This window comes from Lipophrys pholis (assembly GCF_963383615.2).
Source record: "Lipophrys pholis genome assembly, chromosome: 16".
NCBI lineage: Eukaryota > Metazoa > Chordata > Actinopteri > Blenniiformes > Blenniidae > Lipophrys > Lipophrys pholis.
The window spans coordinates 8,660,720-8,680,648 of NC_137634.1; the positions used below are offsets into that span (position 1 = coordinate 8,660,720).

The 19,929-nt window shown below is 42.0% G+C and overlaps 1 protein-coding gene across 10 annotated transcripts in view; it reads left to right on the forward strand.

Moving 5' to 3' along the window:
- LOC308121614 (RNA-binding protein Musashi homolog 2) overlaps window positions 1-19,929 on the forward strand; it is a 266,100-nt gene that overhangs the window by 234,807 nt on the left and 11,364 nt on the right. For 2 of the 10 annotated variants that reach the window (XM_080482944.1, XM_080482946.1), the window contains exons 11-12: window positions 9,287-9,406; window positions 19,534-19,713. The exons of 2 other annotated variants lie outside the window; for them this stretch is intronic. In XM_080482944.1, coding sequence (XP_080339070.1) covers window positions 9,287-9,406; window positions 19,534-19,713 — 300 coding nt within the window. The remainder of the gene's footprint in view (window positions 1-9,286; window positions 9,407-19,533; window positions 19,714-19,929) is intronic. 6 more of the 10 variants (XM_080482947.1, XM_080482948.1, XM_080482949.1 and 3 more) reach the window with 3 other exon arrangements.

Below are 19,929 nucleotides of genomic sequence, written 5' to 3' on the forward strand. Positions count from 1 at the left end.
GCTCACAGGACCTTTTCATAGTCTCTGAGTGTCAGGAGTGATGTCAGAGGAGATTGGACTGCAGAGACATGTTGCCTTTGCTCATCCCAGGTTGGAAAGGAGCACTGCAGCTAAATGCACTGAAGCAGACCATTACATAAGCACCACTGCAAGGTCAGACATCTGTGTCCTCCCTGTCTGTCTCTCTGTATTTAAGTCACCGTCATAAACTGCCTTCTTCACAATAAGGTTGTGAACCAAGACCCTGTGCCACTCTGAATCCGGTGGTAAAATTCCCACAACCAAAAATGGATTTAAATATTTCTGCCTTATCTATTCTGGCAGATTTCTCCTCTGTTTTTGCTTTTTTCCCCCTTGTTTTACCGTGCTTCATTGTTTCACTCGCCATTCCTCCATCTTTAACTAGTGTGTGTGTGTGTGTGTTTGTGTGCGTGTGTGCGTGCGAGCGTTTTCGCGTGTGCACAGCTGAGAGTTATTTGGAGGCTTGTGAAGAAGCAGAATGTGTTTATATCTGTTCTGCAGCATAGGAGCAGTTTCCTTTCTACTGAAGTGTATGGGAAGGAGTACAAAGACGGGGTCGAAAGTGCGGCTACACTTCAATAAAGAGCCTAGTTTGTCCTCTTTGATGCTATGCTGCCACGTACTTCAGCTACAAAGAAACGGTGCTCTTGTCCCTGAGAACTAAAGAAAAAGACACCGAGCTTTTCCTGAGCTCCCAACATCACATCACAGTGGCTCGCGCGGTACACAGCTGCACGAACACGTCTGTTTCTTACTCCTAATGTAGGATTGACTCTAATGCTGAAAGTGTGTGCAGCTAATACTCCTGTGCAATGCAGATACTGAGTTTTGCAATTTATTATGACAGTTTTGACAGATATCACAGCGAGTATGGAGACCGCTCTTCCGCTGAAGGGCCTCGGGTTGAGCCCCCTCGTCAGCAAGAATCCGCCCTGCTGAAGTGTCCTTAAGCAAATCACTTAGTCCGTCGTCGCAGCTCCAGTGAGGCTGTAGCTCAGCCACACCTCACCTCTGACCTTCCCGGGAAGAGGGGGGCAATTTCCCTACAGGAATCACATCATATGTTTCCCATGTGGGCGCTATAGTGTGCACAGAAGCTCTGTTTTCATCGGCTTTAAATTCAGAAAACACTGTGTCCCAGACTTTTTTTTATACCTTCCTGGTGCCAGTGACTGAGGCGATGTGATTTCAAGTGTCAAACTAATTTTAGTACACAGTGCAGTTCTGCTACATACAGAAAACCGAAGGTGTCTGGTTGCTGTTTGTGTTTCTCATAGATGAAACTGGACCAAATATACTGTATCTCCTTCCAGGCCTCATCATTTTGTTCAAAAGGTATAAGATACGTGTGCAATCACCACCATAAAGCCAGGCTTTGCCGGCTCGCTCCACCTCAGCAATTGACTTTTTTTTCTCTCCCAATCAGAAGCCACCAGGTCTTAATAGCAAAGGATCAGTGTGCCAAATAGTTTCATTAAATACAGAAACTGGTACCCTTTGTTAAAAAAGAAGAAGAAGAAGAAATCAACAGCTTGGATACAGAGACACACACACACACAACCACACTGACCAACATGTGCACATCCAGACGTTCATCATGTGTGACCTTATCACAGAGCAACAGAAAATTGACTATTCTTATCATACTTTGCAGGGGCTCGTGTTCCGGGTGTTGTAATTCCCCAAAAATAAAGATTTGCAAGGTGTGTAAAATGTTTATGAAAATTCAAAAAGATTTGTGTTCGCTTTAATCCATCTGTGAAGTCAAAAAGAATAAGAAAGCACAGACCTTTCCTCCTGAACTGCTTGGATATACGGTCAGTACAAAAATCAGGAATAAATAAATAAAGTGCCGGTAGGTGCGCCGTCCAACTACAAAAAAATCTTCATGAAAACAGGATGCACTCATCTGTGATCAGAATAAAACCTTATTTTATTCACAGTAGGATATGAACACATAGTATAAGAAGAAAGAACATCTAACATTTTCATTGTATATACAAGCCTCATTTTTAATATATGACATTTCAGAATAGTTGAGCCAGGAGCAACATATTTAAAAAAATGGTTGACGAAATATAGCTCGAAAAACCTTTTAGAGAGACTATTTAATTGGCAACATGCCAGTAATGTGATATTGAGGTTTTCTGTATATTGTTCTCTAAGAAGCAACTATTCTACCATTATGAGCATCTGCTGCTATATTCAAGTCAAAATCTCAAATTTTAGCTGGATAATGACATCTTGTGGTAAAGTCAAGTGGCCAGCTTCTGGAAAAAAAGGAGTGTATTAAATAAAGCATTAAATTTGAATTTAATTTATTTGAGAAACCAGAAGTAGGTCTTTGCATTGTTAAACAAATTGACATGAAAAAATAAACCCTGAATAATCCTCACAACCTTGTTTTTCTGTATATTTTCATTGCAACTGTGCATTGAGATTGAGACGTTTATTATTTATTATTGACGAGACTGTATACATTACTATTAAGATTGAACCTTTTCATAAATCCAGCGCTCATACATGTGCTGAACTCTGTATGGATCACAGGACAAACTATTGAGTTATGACACAGTCAGTTTAGCAGGTGATGTAAACAGCTGTTAAAGTATCCATTATGTCAGTTTGATTTTCAGTAACAGTAATAATGACACTGGGATGGCCCAGTGAGCTACGGTTCAATCCAAGGCCTTTACATTATACAGTCATTCACAGCGAAGCTGCTTGAAATTGATATGTGGCTGTGTTGTTTAAACGAGCACTTCAGGAATAGTTTTGATTTACAGAAGGTCACAGTGTAACACAACAAAAGATTAAAATGTCAGTGCGGCTGAAGTTTTGCAGCATCATGGTGTTAATGCTCATTTACCTGTTTAATTATTCCGGTGTTTTCCATCCTCTCTGCTCTGGCCATTTTGTTTAAACCTTGGCATCCTATTCTCTGTGTGACCTTTGTGGCGCGTGCACTGAATCCAAACTGTGAAAGAAAGCACACACACACACACACACACACACACACACACACACACACACACACACACACACACACACACACACACACACACACACACACACACACTCGCAGCAAAGATTAATTTGAATGATTGACAAGCAACCCAGCTCTGTTAATCAAGTTATGCTTACTCTGATTAGGAGCTTAATGTGAGTAAGATAACCTGGTTAAGGTGTTTACATGAGAGTTGCAATAATATGCGTATTGCATTAGTCTGGTTATAATTGAATTATTGGTGTGCATGTAAATGCTCTTTCTCTCTCCCTGGCTCATTTCCAGACGTCAGTGTGTGTATTTTATTTGAGAGGAAGTCTCTGTGTGTACTGTAGGTCTCGGCTGATCAGAGGAGAGGTGAGACATGAGCATGTGTGCAGCAGTTCATATGAAAGCCACCTGGCTCTCTCCAGCTCTGTGATTTATGCCTTTGATAACAACAACCCAGAGATGCTTTCAACAACAACAAAGTAGTACTGAAGGGTGACAACAATGGGACACTTGTCAGTCTGCAGATGAAAAGATGTCTTGCTAGGTGGCTGTCTCTTTTGTAACTTTGATAAATATTTCCATGCTTTGTTTTGTTTATTTGTCTCTGTTCCTCTATATCTTATCAAAGGTTATTGATGAGGCAAAATGTGAAGTGGAGTCAGTTTTCCATCTCTGACAGGATGCCTCCTTCATGCCATGCGGGATGACGGCAGTGTGCTTCACTGCCTCCGCTATGACTGATCAACAAACTTATTTCCGCCGGCTTGTCCTTCCTGTTGTCGTACGGTGACAGAAAATAACACACATATCTCAGATTCTTTTCCCTGGGATTTTTCTGTCGTTCATCCTCAGATATTTTCATGATATTACACGAGCTGGTAAATTACACAGAGCCTGTACCATTACCGTAAACCACTGTCTGTCTCTTACAGAACAGCTGGGTTGGATGACTCTTTATTTTAGCGAGCATAACTACAAAAATGTCAGCTGAAAATGAGTTGAATTGAAAAGATAAAAAACCTTGCAAACAAATACCATACATGACTGTTGCAGACGACACAAACCTTTCAGGTATTTCAAACTGAAAGCATCTAACCAGGAGAAGAGTTGCACATTTTATCTTTTAACAATAATATCTTTAATTGTGTACTTTAAACACAGGAAGTGCTGCATGTCGTCATGTGTTTTAAGCTGACTGAGGGTGGCCATCAGGCCTCTGATGTAGAAAGAAAAAAGTTATATTTTGTTATAGGAGGGTTATAACAAGAATACATTAAACAGCAGTTAAAAGCAGACAATTACATCAACAGCTGTTTTCAGTTTTGCTTCACATTCTCACTTTTTCCTCACATATGTGAGTTGTAGTAACTCAGTGCGTAACTGTCTGACACATGGTGTTTGCATGTTGTTCCGGTGACTGGAAGAATTTCCTCTCGGTGCTACCGATTCGTCCAACATTCCAAAGAAATGCTTGTCAGGGTAATTGATAGATATATATTGACCTGAGGTGTGTTTTTTTTCTTGGTCATTGTGCATGCCTTTTTGTTTGCCCTGTGATGGACTGGCAACCTGTCTGCAGTGTACTCTGTTTCTCCTCCTCCGCTGGCAGTGATGGACTCCATTATTGCAGTTTAAACAAGTGCAGTGCCATTTCCTCTGCTGCTGTACAAATTAAAGTACAACTTAGACCCACTAATCAATAATTTACTGCTTTCAGAGGGACCATTCTTCAACATAAATACTTCTCAGAGCCAATTTAGCTGTGTAGCTACTTTCTTTTGTTTTTTTTGTTATTTCTTTACTTTAAAATGATATTGTAATTAAAAAGTAGTTCATCTGAAGAAGTGGAATATGTTTAACCATGACAATGTATCTGTAAGAAAAAAATATTTAATGTAGATGATTCAGAGTGCTTTATGGTTGTGTTTTTTATTATTTTCAAATGTATTGACATCAGTACATTGTTCACCCCCTCTCTCTCTCTCTTTGCCTCCCATGTCTTGCTCTCCACTGCTTTGCTGTTCATCTGTTTCACTCACCCTGTCTGGCCCAAAAATTGACTGTAACCGCGGGTTGAAAGACTTTTTCACGCAGCTTTTCCTCACACCGAGTCATTGTGTCCAGCAGCTTAGCGTGAAAACTCGCGAGCCACCAGGTGAACCCTGGTTAGCTGCTCCCAATACGGAATATTATGAGCAGGTTTTCTACATTTTCTGTATTTTTCCCCAATAGTGCTTTCTTGGTTAAGTTTATCCTAAGTTCGCATTAAAAGTGAATCTTGACTGCATTTTTAAAACCCAATTGGCCTTCACTTTCCCAAAGATAATCAAATCTGGATATATTTGAACCATATGGCCTCCATAGAAATATCCACCCTCGCTGGGCTCCTGCTGTGCATTAGACATTTGACAGTCTTCTTATAGCAGAAATGAGGAGAGTGCTCTGTGACTGATGGAGCTCCTTTGTCAATGACAGAGGAGCTGCTGCTGGCAGTTTTGGGCCAAAGAACAGTACAGATTACATTAACATCAGTCAAGCTGTTGTCAGACTAGTAGGACATAAATAGGCTCTTATTGATGCATAATGCAGCAACTTTTCATTGTGACGTTTTCTGAGTAATAGGATCAGAAAGTGAGTCTGTGGTTTCCACGGCGGTTGGCAAAATAGATATGCAGCAACGTATCAAGAAAGTTGGATATTATATTGAGAGTTTTAACTTTTTATTTGCATCAAATGTCAAAAAAAATCAAGATGTACATGGAGGTCAGTATGTTGTTTGAGCCGGTGTGAATCCGACTTGCAGTTTTATGCCTAAAAGGTGATCGATGCAGCTGCGGAGAAGCATAAAAACATCATTAGTAGTCACGATAGGGGCTGGAATTAGTCTGACCGTCCACACCACCTCGCTTTCTCTTCTTTGCTGAATATCATATTGCTCTTAAAGTGCTTTGACAGTTTTGTAATAGAGAAAACAAAGCTTTTTGACCCAGTCTGGCACCAGCGAAAATCCCAGGAAACCTTGACACAAAAATTGCACCGTGCGGTTTGATCACCACTGACACTGCCCCTACTGTGTTTCTCCTCCTACTTCAGTGCAGTCAAGTTCACACAGACTGAGAAAATACAGGTGCAGGTAGGAAAAGAACCGGTATGCACCTTAGAAAAATGCCACTTTACAGTCATAAAGCGCAAGTATGTGTTGTGTACTGTCATGAAAATAGAGCTTTGTGTGCTCTGGAGCCGCACATTTTTGCTCCTTCAGCATAAAACTGATGATTCTACGAATTCAAACGTTGTCTGCGGTTTGGCGAGTCGCTTCAGCTGAAAGTTGATTTCAAGCAGGGGAGGATATGTATAGAGTTCAAGCATCGATTTGTAAATGTTAGTTAAAGTTTAAGTTAATGTCAGAGCTGTGAGAGCAAAAACAACTTCAGTGATTTAAATTGGTGTTTTTTTTACTGAGAATATTTGAATGAAAATGACACTTTTTCCACTTGGGAAGATGGCGTCCGTGTGAGTCTTTTTGAGGGTCATCACTCTTTGGGTCTAATCTTTCTTCCGTTCTGTGTACACTCCCGAAGAATGCTGAATTTTTCTGTGCTACGGGCTCCAAGAACGAAAGCTGAGGACAGTTCCCCGGAGTCCGGACACCAAGGCCCCCGGGCCTCCACAGCTCATAAACAGATGTGTCCTTGTCCCCAGCCAAGCGCAGCCACTCAAGTGGCAAAGCAGGGGCCCAATAATTGTGAAGAATTGAAAGCTAAATATTGGCTTTATCTCCTCAGTAATAAAAGGGCCATGAAATTGATTTAATGCTGCAGCGCTTCTCTTGGGTGGCTTCTTACAGCGTGAGCACAAAACAATGAGCAGCAGCCATCTATTAATTAACCCACCTAATCCTGCAAAGTTAATCTCTCACCACAACTTTGCCCGCAACTAACTTCCAAGCCAGTGGGTCTATTGGGGGTGTCATGACAATGGCAGTGAGGGGAAGATGGATTCAGCACTTAAGAAAAAGGAGCGCGGGGGTGGGGGGGGGGTGGGGGGGGGGGGGGGGTGGAGGGTGCGTGAAACACTTCCACACAGCAATCGTGGGGATGGAGTAAGTGGAAATGCAGGGGTGCATGGCCGTCATTAGCATAGTATCAGAGTTGATTTGTGTTTTTGTGAAAAGAGGCGGAGAATATCATCTGAAGCTGGTGAAATCTGTTTCCCTCGCGGCGCGGGCTGCAGCAGCATAAACCCCGCTTGATTTTAGTTGCCTTTTTGTCGTCTTTTGTGTGTTATTTTCCCTCCCTGTCACCAAGCTACCTCAGTCTCTTATTCTCTCCTGAGCCGTTAGATAGTTTGGGGGGGGGGGGGGGGGGGAGTGGCATTTCTTTCTCTTCTTCGCCAGCCTGCCAGTCGCAGCATGATGGCACCTCACACCCAACACGCACATTCATGGCCATATTGTGTCGACAGAGTTGTGAATTACCTCCTTCTCGGCCGGCTGATGAAAAGCTATGTGTTTTTCTCTTTGGCTGCGGCTCATCTGACCCTGCCCTCTCACCTCCTCCCGGCTCCCCCTCCCCTCCCACGTCTCATCAGTCTTTTGTGCAAGCCTCTCTTGGTGGAATAGCTGTACAAGGCTGGCTCGGAAAATAGGTCACCCGCTGGTGCTCCTCTCACCTCCATAGCATAGAAAAAAAAATAATAAAAAAATCCTCCAAGGTGTTCTGTGCCATTTTGTATTGTCTAAACCACGGTCTCCAGGATATGGCCAGAACAGTAGAAGAAGCACACACACACTCAACCGGGAATATTAAAATGGAGAAAAACTCCAATTGAGGAAATTTGAAGATCTTTTTTTTTTTTTCTTCTTCTTCTTTTTGCTCGTGAGGAAAGCATTTCCTGTGGAGATAATTTTAGGAGGCTGATTAGGCATAGACGTGTTGAGCCCAGAGTGAAGAATCTCATCACCACTACTAATGACATGCCATTCCTGTGCTGAGAGAGGAGCCCGAGCCCTGGGCATGGACTAGCCTCTGTCAGCCACCTCTAGCTACTGTGTTCATTAGGGCCAACAATGTAATTACAATTCACAGATACTGCGTTGGCTTAATTACAGCCTGATTATTAGGCTGATATTTGCTGGAATATGCAGGCTCTTTAATATTACATTCATATTATCATGAAATTAAAGCCTTTATTTTATTAGTGTATCATAAACTGACAGTTTGGACAGATTTATGAAATGCGTATATAGACATACTTAAAAGCCTTGAGCGTCAGAAGTCTCAGCGTTGGAGTACTATGACTGTTTACACAAGAGTGTTTACAGAAGAAGAAGCAAACACAAGAGACTTGTTCAGTCTTCTCATAAGCTCACAGATGGAAATCTCCTCTGAGTGACAAATCGTCCAACAGATGCCTCCATCTGATTGTGGGAAATATATTTTTTTTCCCCCGTCGTATATCTTCCACCTGAATAGCCTACGAAAAAATGTGGAATGCATTACAGTGGATTATTGTGAATCCATAGAAAGTCGCCGTAATTGGGAGCACTCCCAAACAAAATGCAGGGACTGTCCCCAGAGGTGGGGCTATTATGCCCATGTCTGTGCAGCTCAGAAGTGGCTATAATCTTTTATCCAAAGCATGTGACATGAACACCCCTAGAGCCAAATTCTTTCTCTAATATAATCAGGGACTTAGTGGATTGCAAACCCACTCAAATTCAGTTTACTCACAGTTTTGTACTATAGATGAATTCAAATTAGAGGACGACGTACAATGTGGAAAATCACTAATTGCATGTATTTGCTTTCATTCATGGATTGTCGTCGGTACATTTTGTTTTTGAGATTCTTCTTAGCGTTGCAAGAACTTCTCCAGAATAAGAGATCCTGTAAAAATTTTCATTTTTAAACACATTCTGGACTCTGGACTGTTCATATTCAGTTGTAATCTCTGGATTAATCACTTATCTGTTATTGTTTTAAACATCTGTATTTTATCTGCCTGACGCTCCGTGAGTTGCTCGTGGCTATCGCTTCATCTCTGCGTGTGGATCAGTGGATCTGCGGGGTTTTGGATATCACAGCCGGTTCTGTAGGAGTCTGCTGATAGATGTCGCCCTGACATGAGCCCCCCCGTCTTTGACAGCTATAGTTTTCATCCCGTAGCTCAGCGCCGGTATCAACACTCTCCTGTAGCTCTGGGACGTTACTCATCCATGTGCAGGAAGTGATGTGCGTGTGTATATGTGTGTGTATGTGCCTGCAGGCTTCCCAGCGACGGCATATGGACCGGTGGCGGCAGCGGCAGTAGCAGCAGCGCGTGGCTCAGGTAGGGGGGCCCGTGGAAGAGGCGGCTACTTGGCGTACCCACAGAGCACAGGGCCAGGTAAACGCTCTGTCCATGTTCTGTGTGGCTGCTGCTCTCTTCAACTTCTCCTGCTCTGCTTCTCCCCATAGACAAAGTCCCCTCGAGCCCCCACTCGCACACATTTCTAGTTCCGAACGGGCGTATGGCAAAAATACACATCTGTATTTATACATCCTCCATATGCATTCCTAAATCTCTTAAAGGCATAATCTGCCATTTAAGACCCACTGAGGAACATTTTATCGACATTTCCCAGCCCGCAGGGATCTCCAAAACATAAACCACAACAGAACCGCTCTTATAAGCAAAGATTCTCAAATGGTTTTTAAAAGGGCTGATGGGATCCAGCCAAAGTTAGAGGGATTAAAATACAAATTAGCCCCAGTCGTGATAATGTAACCCTGTTTACATAGAGAGACAGGGGGAAAAAATCTTTAGAAAATCTTAGTGAGACGGAGTTTCTGAAGCACAGTCTTGATGAAATGAGGAGCCGAGGTCAAAAACATTTCAGATTGAAGCTTTTGACATGGAAAAGACACACTCAGGCTTGCTGAGCTGCTCAGAGCGTGGATCAGAGGGAAGATTGTAAAAGTCGATTTTGCTCTGTGTACTCTTAAAATACGTATTTTTGTTTCTTAAACCGTCAGGATTAATATATCTCCTTGATATGTTGTAACTACTATCCATAAATAATATAGTTTTTGATGCAGCGTTTTAATTTAATGGTGGATTATCTGTAGATGATGGCTTCGATGGTGTGCCAAGCACTCAGTTGACACCACAGTGAACCATAATTTTCCTTTTCCTACCATCATCTTTAACCTTCACACATGTTCCCATCTATCTGATATGATCTAATTATTTTTCAAGTGGAAGCAATGATATAAAAATCCTCATATACATGCAATTAAATAGCATTTTCATGATTATTTTTTCAAGTGCATATTATTGCTCATATTTAAGTACAACTCACACCGTGCAGCTAATTTGCTACTTTTAAAAGCTTGAGTCACCACTGAGTTCACCCATAATTTGGAAAGATCTTAAAACCTTTTGATCTGCAAAAGGTTATTCTTTCAACAGAGAAAATTCTTACTTTGTAGATTCTTTTTTTTTTTTACCATACTTTGTGTTTGTCTAAGAAATGTGTTTTAAATATAGATCTGTTGTAATAGATAAGTAGATAGACAGTGATTAAAAGTAACTAGTACTTTGAGTAGTTTCAGAGAAAAGTAGCTTGAGCCACGTATTTTTGACATCCTTACTTCCACTTGTAATTAAGTACTATTTAAGCAAAGTAACATCAGTTATTCTTGACTTCACCTCTGATTATTTGCGAGTGGAAGCTTCTGAAACATCGGATGCCTTTCTAATCACTGTCATGTCCTTCCTGCACTAAATTTGGGCTTATTCGGTTGTTGCTCTCTAAGTAAACACAGATGTTTCAAAAAAAATATAATAAAATAAAATAGAAAGATTAGTCTGTGCCTCTGTGGCGTGCCTGTTGAGATCAGCTTAAACTACACACGCTCTAGTAAAACCGAGAGTACACATCCCACTCACACACACGTGCAAAACGTCTGCCAAGAGATTTGTACCAAAAACAGGATGCAAGTTTCTTTCTGTCTCAAACAGCATTGATCAACTTGTCTGCTTCATTTAGGCATCCTGCTTTTTTTTCCCCCCCTCGTACAACTGTAGATCTTTCAATAGCTGTCAATAATAGCTCTCCTGACTGAACACACTGCCTGTAGGCTTTAGGGAAGAGTTGTCTCTCCTAATCACAGACACTGTTAGAAGCTTGTTGGTGAAAACGTGTTTTAATTGTAACTCGGATGTTGTCTAGTGTGTGTGTGTGTGCGTGTGCGTGTGTGCAGCGGCTCACAAATGCAAAGTCAGGAGACAATTGCTGTTGGATGTCACGTGACGTGAAGTGCACCAAACACACACACACACACACACACACACACACACACACACACAGCTACAGTGCAAGTGGCTGAGGCGTATGCACACTACCTGCACAAGTACAGATAAACAAATTTCACCCTCTCGTCCACATTTGAGTTTAATTCAAATCAACAGCAGGAACACTGGAAGCCAATCAGGTGCTCTTTCTTTCACATCAGGCTATTTGATTTAGCATTTTCAAAACAAACAATTTGCCCAACAATTGCAACGAACATCAGTAAGAAGCAGGCATGTTGATTTGGGGTTAGAGGCAGGCAGGAAGCAGGAGACGTGATGGCAGCCATTATGTACAGTTTAATTCTGACAGCTGCAAATGGAAGGGAGACAAGCAAATGATTATGAACAGGGTCTGCGAGGAGGGGTGTTGGAGTGGAAAACGGTGACATCATGGGCCTGTTTTAGAGGGCTTAAACAGCCGCCAGCCATGAGAATATCACTCAAAGAAATCTCCATGCTTCGTCATGGAAAAGCAAATGCATAGTCTGATGTGTCAGCGTCATTTTTCCGGGCTCATAAAATGTCTTTAGTTTATTCCTGAAATCAGCTGTATCCCGTGTTTCTTGTTTTCATTCATGAACTGCTCTGAACACTTGGAAAAGCCTCACCGGTGCATTTCTCGAACTTGTGACTTTAAGACAGCCACAAAAGAGATGTGAGGGATGATTTAGTTGCCATTTGAAGGGATGTTAATAACATCCTGCATGGATTAATGTGTTGAGTGGTCTTCTTCTCCACACAGACACAAACCAAACAGAGGACACAGATTGTTTAAGCTTGACCTTCCTCTCCGTGTATCGTCTGGGGATGTGGCTGCATCTCGGCCCCCATCTTACGGTTTAATTTGCTGCACACCCGGCTCAGTGTCAGCTCAGAAAAAGCAATTCTGTCTCTTTTACTTTTTGCTAAATTCTCTAATTTTAGTGCAGAGAAGGATTTTTATTTTTTTTTTATTGTGGGGAGAAAAAAAGAAAAAAGCAGCCTTATGGATGACGTCAGGGTGGATTCTTTGTGCTTTGACTCCACCTACAGTTCCCATAGAGCACCACATACTGTAGGTATGTTTGTCTACCCTGGCCCACTAGCAGAAAAGCAGGGGTGGTAGGATGTCAGCCTCACAGAAAACCACAGACGTCAGCTAGAAGAAGAAAAAACAGAATAAACAGCCCAAGATGTATGCTGAATATTCACAGAAACCTTGTTGTGGAGATAAAGGCTTTGTGTGTGTACAGTGGGGCTTTGTCAGACACAAACACACACACACACACACACAATATGTCGTGAATGTGGAAGACATTTTCCATCAGTGACAGAGGGCACTTTCACCCTACTCCTAATGCTCAACAGACAAAATGACAGCATGCTGACTCTCCGCTCTGTGACAGACCACTGCTGATGACAAGGTGCATTTTGGACCTCTCACTGTGGCCTGCTCATCAGGGGAAACTACCACAGCAGCGCCTCTACTTGTGTACACTACAACATGAGAACAGGGCGCCCACTGTTGTCTCTCATCGCATCGCTGAGTTTTACTTTTGCAGAATTAAACTACCAATGACATCGGCTAACATGCGCTCTACATGTGTGGGTTTCAAGGGAGGAAAAGTTACCGGTTATCGCAGCAGGAGAAGCCAAACACAGAGTGAACAGATCCTGCGGGCAGGCCAGGCAGCATGTTTTATTTAGTAAAAGCTGAATCAAAGGAGGTGTCAATCCAGATAGTTTTTGCAAAGGTTGGCGCTCGGTCCATATTTGAAGATGGATTCCGTTGCCCTGATCCCCACCAGGCAACGTGCAGCACCTCAAAAGTGCAAGAACAAGGACCAGTCTTGACTCATGTTTGTGGGGACGTTTGAGAGACTGTAGCTTCGGGCGAGAGGTAGATCAAAGAGATCGAGCTCCTGCACAGAGTTTACTATTGCCTGAAGCTAGAGTGGTGCCAGCCCTGTACTTGGCTTTATAGGCTGGTTTTGCAGTTTTTGAACCCAGTTTGAGCTATGACAGCGTTCTGATGGAGGTCGCAAAGGGTAGTCTCATAATATCAGTTAGAGGGGCTGAACATGTGCATAGTGAGGCCAGTAAGAAGGAAATTTCTCATTTAGAGATGAGTAATGCACGCACCGGCACCTGGGCTGCACTTTGGACAAGTTTACTGCTCCTCGACTGTTGATAAGAAGGCTGAATCTACAAAAACGAGCCACGGTTGCCACATTTATGGAGACTGACAGGTAGTTTATTCAGGAGCTAGACATTTACAGCAACAATAACTCGCTTGTTGATATTCACACTGAAAAATCATTTTTGAATATCTTGAATCAACATCCAGCTCATAATCCAAACTGAGAATGTCACTGGTTTATGCATACTTTCAAAGAAGGTCAGTCATGTTTGTTTTATTCTTGTTTTAAAGTCGACTTATCTGAACCCTCCTGTGCACTGTCAAACAGGTACTGAGAAAAATGCAGGTGATGTAGATGATTCTGACAGACCAGGGAACTTCACAGGTCCCAGTCTACTCTGGTTGAGTGTTTTCCTGAGTCCCTCAGAGCTCTCTGAGAACCTCAAATGTCAGTCCTGGATCTCGTCTTTACCTGCAGTGTACACAAAGCAGATTCAGCTGCACATACAGGTCTGGGTACTTGCTTTGTGTAGTATATATCCGACTCGTCAAAGGTGCTCAAACCTGAAAAGGCTGCTTGTGGTCAGTACTGTGCATAAATTGGATTGCAGTATAATTTGCAGAGGTGCCTGTGCCAGATTTATTGGGACTCAAGATGGTCTTCACATCATTTAAAACCCATTTCTCCCCTCAGTTAGTAGCTGCTCTTCTTTGTTCTCTTCTCTCCGTTCCTACTCTCAGTTCTTCCACATCTTCTTTTTTTTTTCTTCGTCACTGAAAGAAGGAAACTCTTGTGACAGACATTTCCAAATTAAGATTATTATCAGTTTCCTCCCAACAAGCTCTGTGATCTTCAGCAGTGCCCAAGAGGAGACGAGGACTGGCTATGTGCACAGGGCTTAATCAGTCTGGCTCTTAGTGAGCTCGGGTCCATTTGTCCCAGATGCTAATCTGCAGAGCTCAGCTCTGAGGCCAGAAGCACTTTACATGTATTTGGTGCAAAATAACACGGGCAGGCACGCCAAGCCTTTCCTGCTTGGGTTTTTGTCTAAGGCCCAGGGAAAGATTTGACACATTGGGGAGGGCAAAGTGTCCCTTTGCACCTCCGCCACAGAGCGGCAGCTCTCACAGCTGTGGGGAGCAGATGCTCCGAGGTTACAGGCACAGGCCTTCAGGGACATCACCACTCTGCCCTCCAGGGGCTGCATACATAACACACCCTCCAAAGAATACTTAATCCCACTATTTTTTGTCCTCAATCATGGAATACAGTGTCGCCTAATATCAAATGTATCTGTCTTGTATGTTTATCTTAAAGCACTACTTTCAGTTTCAGCGGTTTTTAGTGAGTCTTGATTACAAAGTGGAATGCATAGTTTTTCTCATCACAATATGTAAAGGAGAGAGATACCTCTGAATCTATTAACATACAGCATCTGAGTTCGCACTGCTGTACGACATAACTCCTCTCTCAGTTAATTCGTGGATTCCTCGCTCTGTCTCAGAGTGACCATTAGAAGTAGTCAGTATCACTCTCAGATTTCACTCACAGTGAGTCTTAGATTTCCTCCGACCACTTAAGCCTGGCCAGACATGTTTGAAAAAAAATGTGTTCAGGCAAAAGGCCAGTGCTGTCAGCCCTGAGCCCGCTCACGATAGGATAATCTGTGCCGACTGTCGATAACTGAGTGCCCTTTCTCAGTTCCAACTAGACCGGATCCCTCACAGGTTAAAATCTGCATTAAAATCATTTAGTGTGGTCTTTGTGGGTTTCCCTGCAGCAAATTAGTGCAAACTGATTTACTACACTGTTGCACATTGTTTTAGCCAGTGATTCAGTGTTGCCATTTCCTCTTCCCCAGTGTGACTTTGCACAGTCGTTCCCCAAACCAAGGTTCAAGGCAAATATAAATCAGTAGCTCTGTTGAGATTATCCATTACTGGAAAGCACAGCAAGAAAAGGGAAAAGCAGGCATAAAATGAAAAGTAAAGAAAACAGAGGCCCGAGTATGGGTGAGTAAATCCAAGAAGAAATCATCTGTTAAAATTCATTAGCCAAGCTTCTCTGAACACAAAATGACAAGACATTAAATATGTATTATTTATGAAATGTCTGTGCTCTCTGAAAAGGGTGTCTAGTGCTGTTAATTACTCAGCCATTCATTCAGAAAAGATTATTTCAAATGGAAAGTGAAAGCAAGGCTAGACAGCAAAAGAGCTGTTAGTTTCTTTCACGCTATTTTTAAATGACATTGGTGAAAATGGAAAAGCTAATTATGGTAGCTCTAAAATTCAAAGCTAATTTGAGGAGCAGCATGTCAGGTTTATTGACATCTTCTGTAGACTGATGTGGTTTGATGGCCACCAAGGAATCTCAGTGGCGCCACCAGGGAAAGTGGAGGAGTGGCTGCGTGAAAAATCCCTATTTACAGAAATGAAAATAACTGGCGGAGAAAGATCGTTGTATTCCCCAATCCCCCTGTATTTGTCAGCTGCATGATAAGCAGGTATGTTCATGTATATTCAGAGTCTTATAGAGGAAAAGTTGATGATCAGAAGTGACAATTAAAGCCTTTTAACAAATCCTCAACAGCTTGCTTTGTTGTGTTAAAAAAAAGGAAAAAACTATTAAAGGTGTTTTTCAATTTTATTATTTATTTTTAGGAGCTACAGGTTGCTAATTTAAAAAAAGTCTTATGTGTTCCTTGCAGTATTTAAAATGAGGACAATCGCAAACTTGCTCCAGACCACCAAACTCGAGAAAATATTTTCCAGCTCCCGAAGTCTCGAGAGGCCATATTTTATGATCAGTGTGATTAGTTTCACTCTCCAACTAGTGAGAAAAAGAGAAGTAATGGTTTCAGGGTTTGTGATTCCTCCTTAAAGGCAGTCACCTGGCAAAGTGGGAACGAGAACAGGGCATTTATCCACTTAAAGAGAGCCACCCCGATGATGTCAGTAACAGATGACTGCGAGACACTCCCCTCTCCATCGCCTCCCAGCCGGCTTTGGTCACCGAGGGCAGGAAGGGAGAGAGGGTGGGGGCAGGGGAGATAATTATCAGTATAAATGAAGCCCTGCAAACGATTCGCACTGCTGGGTCCCCTGATCTAGTCTCCAAGGCAACCTCAACACGCTCATTTGTTTTGTAGATGAGTAATTACATCCAATTAGTGGCCAGTGGAAAAAAGGAGTCCAAGAAAGGCCCATTGTTCTGGATAGATTGTGTGAATATTAATAGTGGGACGGTCTGAGGCACAGTGATATGATTGGTGATACTAATGCAGCTGTGGGCACACTCTGCCCAGTCCCATCCTGCATAACAGATCAGATAGCCGCTGATGAAAATATATGGCTTTGAGAATGTGCGCCTGCATGTTTGTGCCTGAGCTGGACTCTCATCCAGCTGCGTGTTCGCAGCCAACAGAGCCCTTTTCTTACCTGAGCCTCACACACCTGCCGTCCCCCCTCCAACATCGGAAACTTGGACACCTCAGGAGGGAAATTATTTTTAGTGCATATCTTTATTCATTTTCACTCAATTGCACCTGATAGGTCTTTCTTTTTTTATTTTTTATTTTTTGTCTTTGGGAATTGACAATTTATGACGTTTGAAATGAGGTTGACATTGTGTGGATGAATTATTTGATGAATCCGAGTGATTTTCAGTTTTTGTTTTGATGGTTACGTTGTGCTCAGTTCTGTTTGTGAAAAGATTTGTGATGAATTATCGTGGGGGGGGTTTAATAACATAAGAGTAGTTGAATTTTATCATATGATTAGTTTGTTTTTCATTAGTTCAGACTGTGAATTCTCTAATATGTTGAAACTTTAGAAACTGATTAAATGAATTTATATTATATTATATTATATTATATTATATTATATTATATTATATTATATGCATTTTTTTAAAAGCACACTGTAACTAAATATCACGGTTATAAATTAAAAGTCATGACTGATGGGCTGATGCCTTTTATTGACGTGTGGCTGTTTGTAGACACTTTAGAGGAAAGAGTTGTGTTGTTGATAAAGCTTCTTCTAATGTCAGTTAACTTTGCAAATTAATCAGTTATAATTATATTATAAATGACCAATGCCAATAATACAGAAAGTCTATTTAATGAATAATATATCAATGTAGTAGAGTGCAACTAACCCATAAAATCAACTCAAATGAAATGCAGGTTATTTACCTTGTGTTATCTGCTCATCGTTTGGTGACCATCTCCTGTAGGATTTTTGGAGTTCTGTCAGTTCAGCAATGTAAACATTCAAAAAGAAAACTTCTCATCTGTATATGATAATATATAACACAATCTAGTAATGATAATAATAACAACAACAATGATAATATTAACTAATATTAATAGTAATTTAATCATCATTATCATAGGATTTGTGTCAAATTTATCCAGTTTCAGATTTCAGTGAAAATGTTACATCACGGTCTTGTGCGGTTGATATATATTTAGAAGGCGCCCTTATGAATTCCCAGTCACACCGTTTGTGCTATTGTCAAATGTTTCCCCCCCATTATAATTATTCCATTGATCCAGTATTCCTCATTAGCAAGGCCAATCAATTTTCAGTGACATTTGTCTAAGTGAAGTAAATGGAATGATTGCTTCTTGAGCTTTGTTCAATGTGTCAGGCATTATGTGACGTACGTGGGAAGCCTGCCCTATTTGGAGCCTATAATTTGATGAGTGGGCAGACAGCCCACAAGTGGTGAGATCAGAGTGCTAAAAAGCATTGGCGAGGAGAAACATGGCTGGTGCTTACATTCCATTTGGCAGAAGTGGACTGTCTCACTCTGAATGGGTCGAGGTGAAGTGGCTTTGAATGGCTATTCGCTCCAGGACCCAAATAAAAAAAACAAAAATTTAAAAAAAAAACACAAATACACAGCAGGGGAAACCCAGCATGGAAAAGCCGGTGTCACCAATCTCAGTCCCTCCTGAGTAGATTAACTCTCTTATCAAAGCGGTGTGAGAAGGAGCAGTTTCTTTTAATTGCACTCTTTATATGAGCAGCTTGTCTCAGATTAAGAGAACAAGCAATAAATGTCACCGCGACTTATTGCTGAATGACATTTTCTAAACTGTTGATAATCCACCATCTGTGTCAAAGAAAGAATCATAGGAGGAGGCCAATCTGAGACGTGCTCGGGGTACTTAGTTCACTTCAGAATGCTTATCATCAATAAACATGAATGTCTCTGTATCTCATTCACATGAAAAGCTTATCAGTTTTTATTGGTCAAAAAAGAGGGGCTTTAAATTAATTATTGATCGGCGCGCTTTGTGTTTCTCTCCATTTAAATGACAAAAGCTTCCTTCAGGTATGTCACCCAAGAACTGCTGGTTTGAAATGAGAAATGTATTGACCTGTTTTTTTTTTTAATGATTCTTCAGTTTTATCTCACTCCTTCAGGATTGCAAGCAAACATAAGGACAGGTCAATTATGCAAAAGCCGAAAGCATCAAAGTTGTGGTCTTTTCTGTGTGTGTGTGGTTTTGTTTGTTGTTTTGTGTGTGTGTGTGTGTGTGTGTGTGTGTGTGTGTGTGTGTGTGTGTGTGTGTGTGTGTGTGTGTGTGTGTGTGTGTGTGTGTGTGTGTGTGTGTGTGTGTGTGTGTGTGTGTGTGTGTGTGTGTGTGTGTGTGTGTGTGTGTGTGTGTGTGTGTGTGTTTCCTGCTGCTGGGCTGGTCGCTTTCTCCTTTCAATCCAGGGCAAGGTAGTATGTGTCCACCATTGTAGAGCTAGTGTGTAGGACACAGCTGAACATTTCCAACATGGACCGTGTGCCGGGGGTGTGGGTGGGGGGGTGGAGCAGGCCTGGCCACATGGCTGGAGCTGCTGGGGAGGGAGGGCCATTTAAAAAAAGGATGTAACCTAAAGCTGGTGGGAGACCCCCGCCGCGCTGTGCTCAACAATCTGGACGTTTGACTTTGACGGTGCAAAACGTTGATTTCCACAATGATGGAGTCCCCCCCATCCCTCCCCTTCCCCCTCCTCCCCACTCCCCCCACCCCCCTTATACTGTATCTCCCAGGCCTCCCCGATTATGGGTTTTACTCTGCGCCCAGTGACCAGAGGGGGGGGCCCTGCTCCTTTGCTGACTATGGCTCCCTGGGGCCCCAAGCGGCTCAGATGCTGCACAGTGAGCATGCCACCTCCGCCTGCAACTCCCCCCTACAGCACCTACACAGCCCGGATCAATTTAAGAACCCAGGTTTGTATATGAGCATCTATCTCATCCACGTTTTGGAACTTTTCCGTTTGATTCATGACATTATTCCATGCAGATGATCTAATCTTTTTTTTTTTTTTTTTTTAAATACTTTCTCTTACTTTTATTAAAGAGAGAAAAAAAAATCCCCCGTGAAAAAAACTTTAGATTAAAAAAAAAAAAAAAAAAACATCTTGCTGACAGAATAGCATTTTGCAT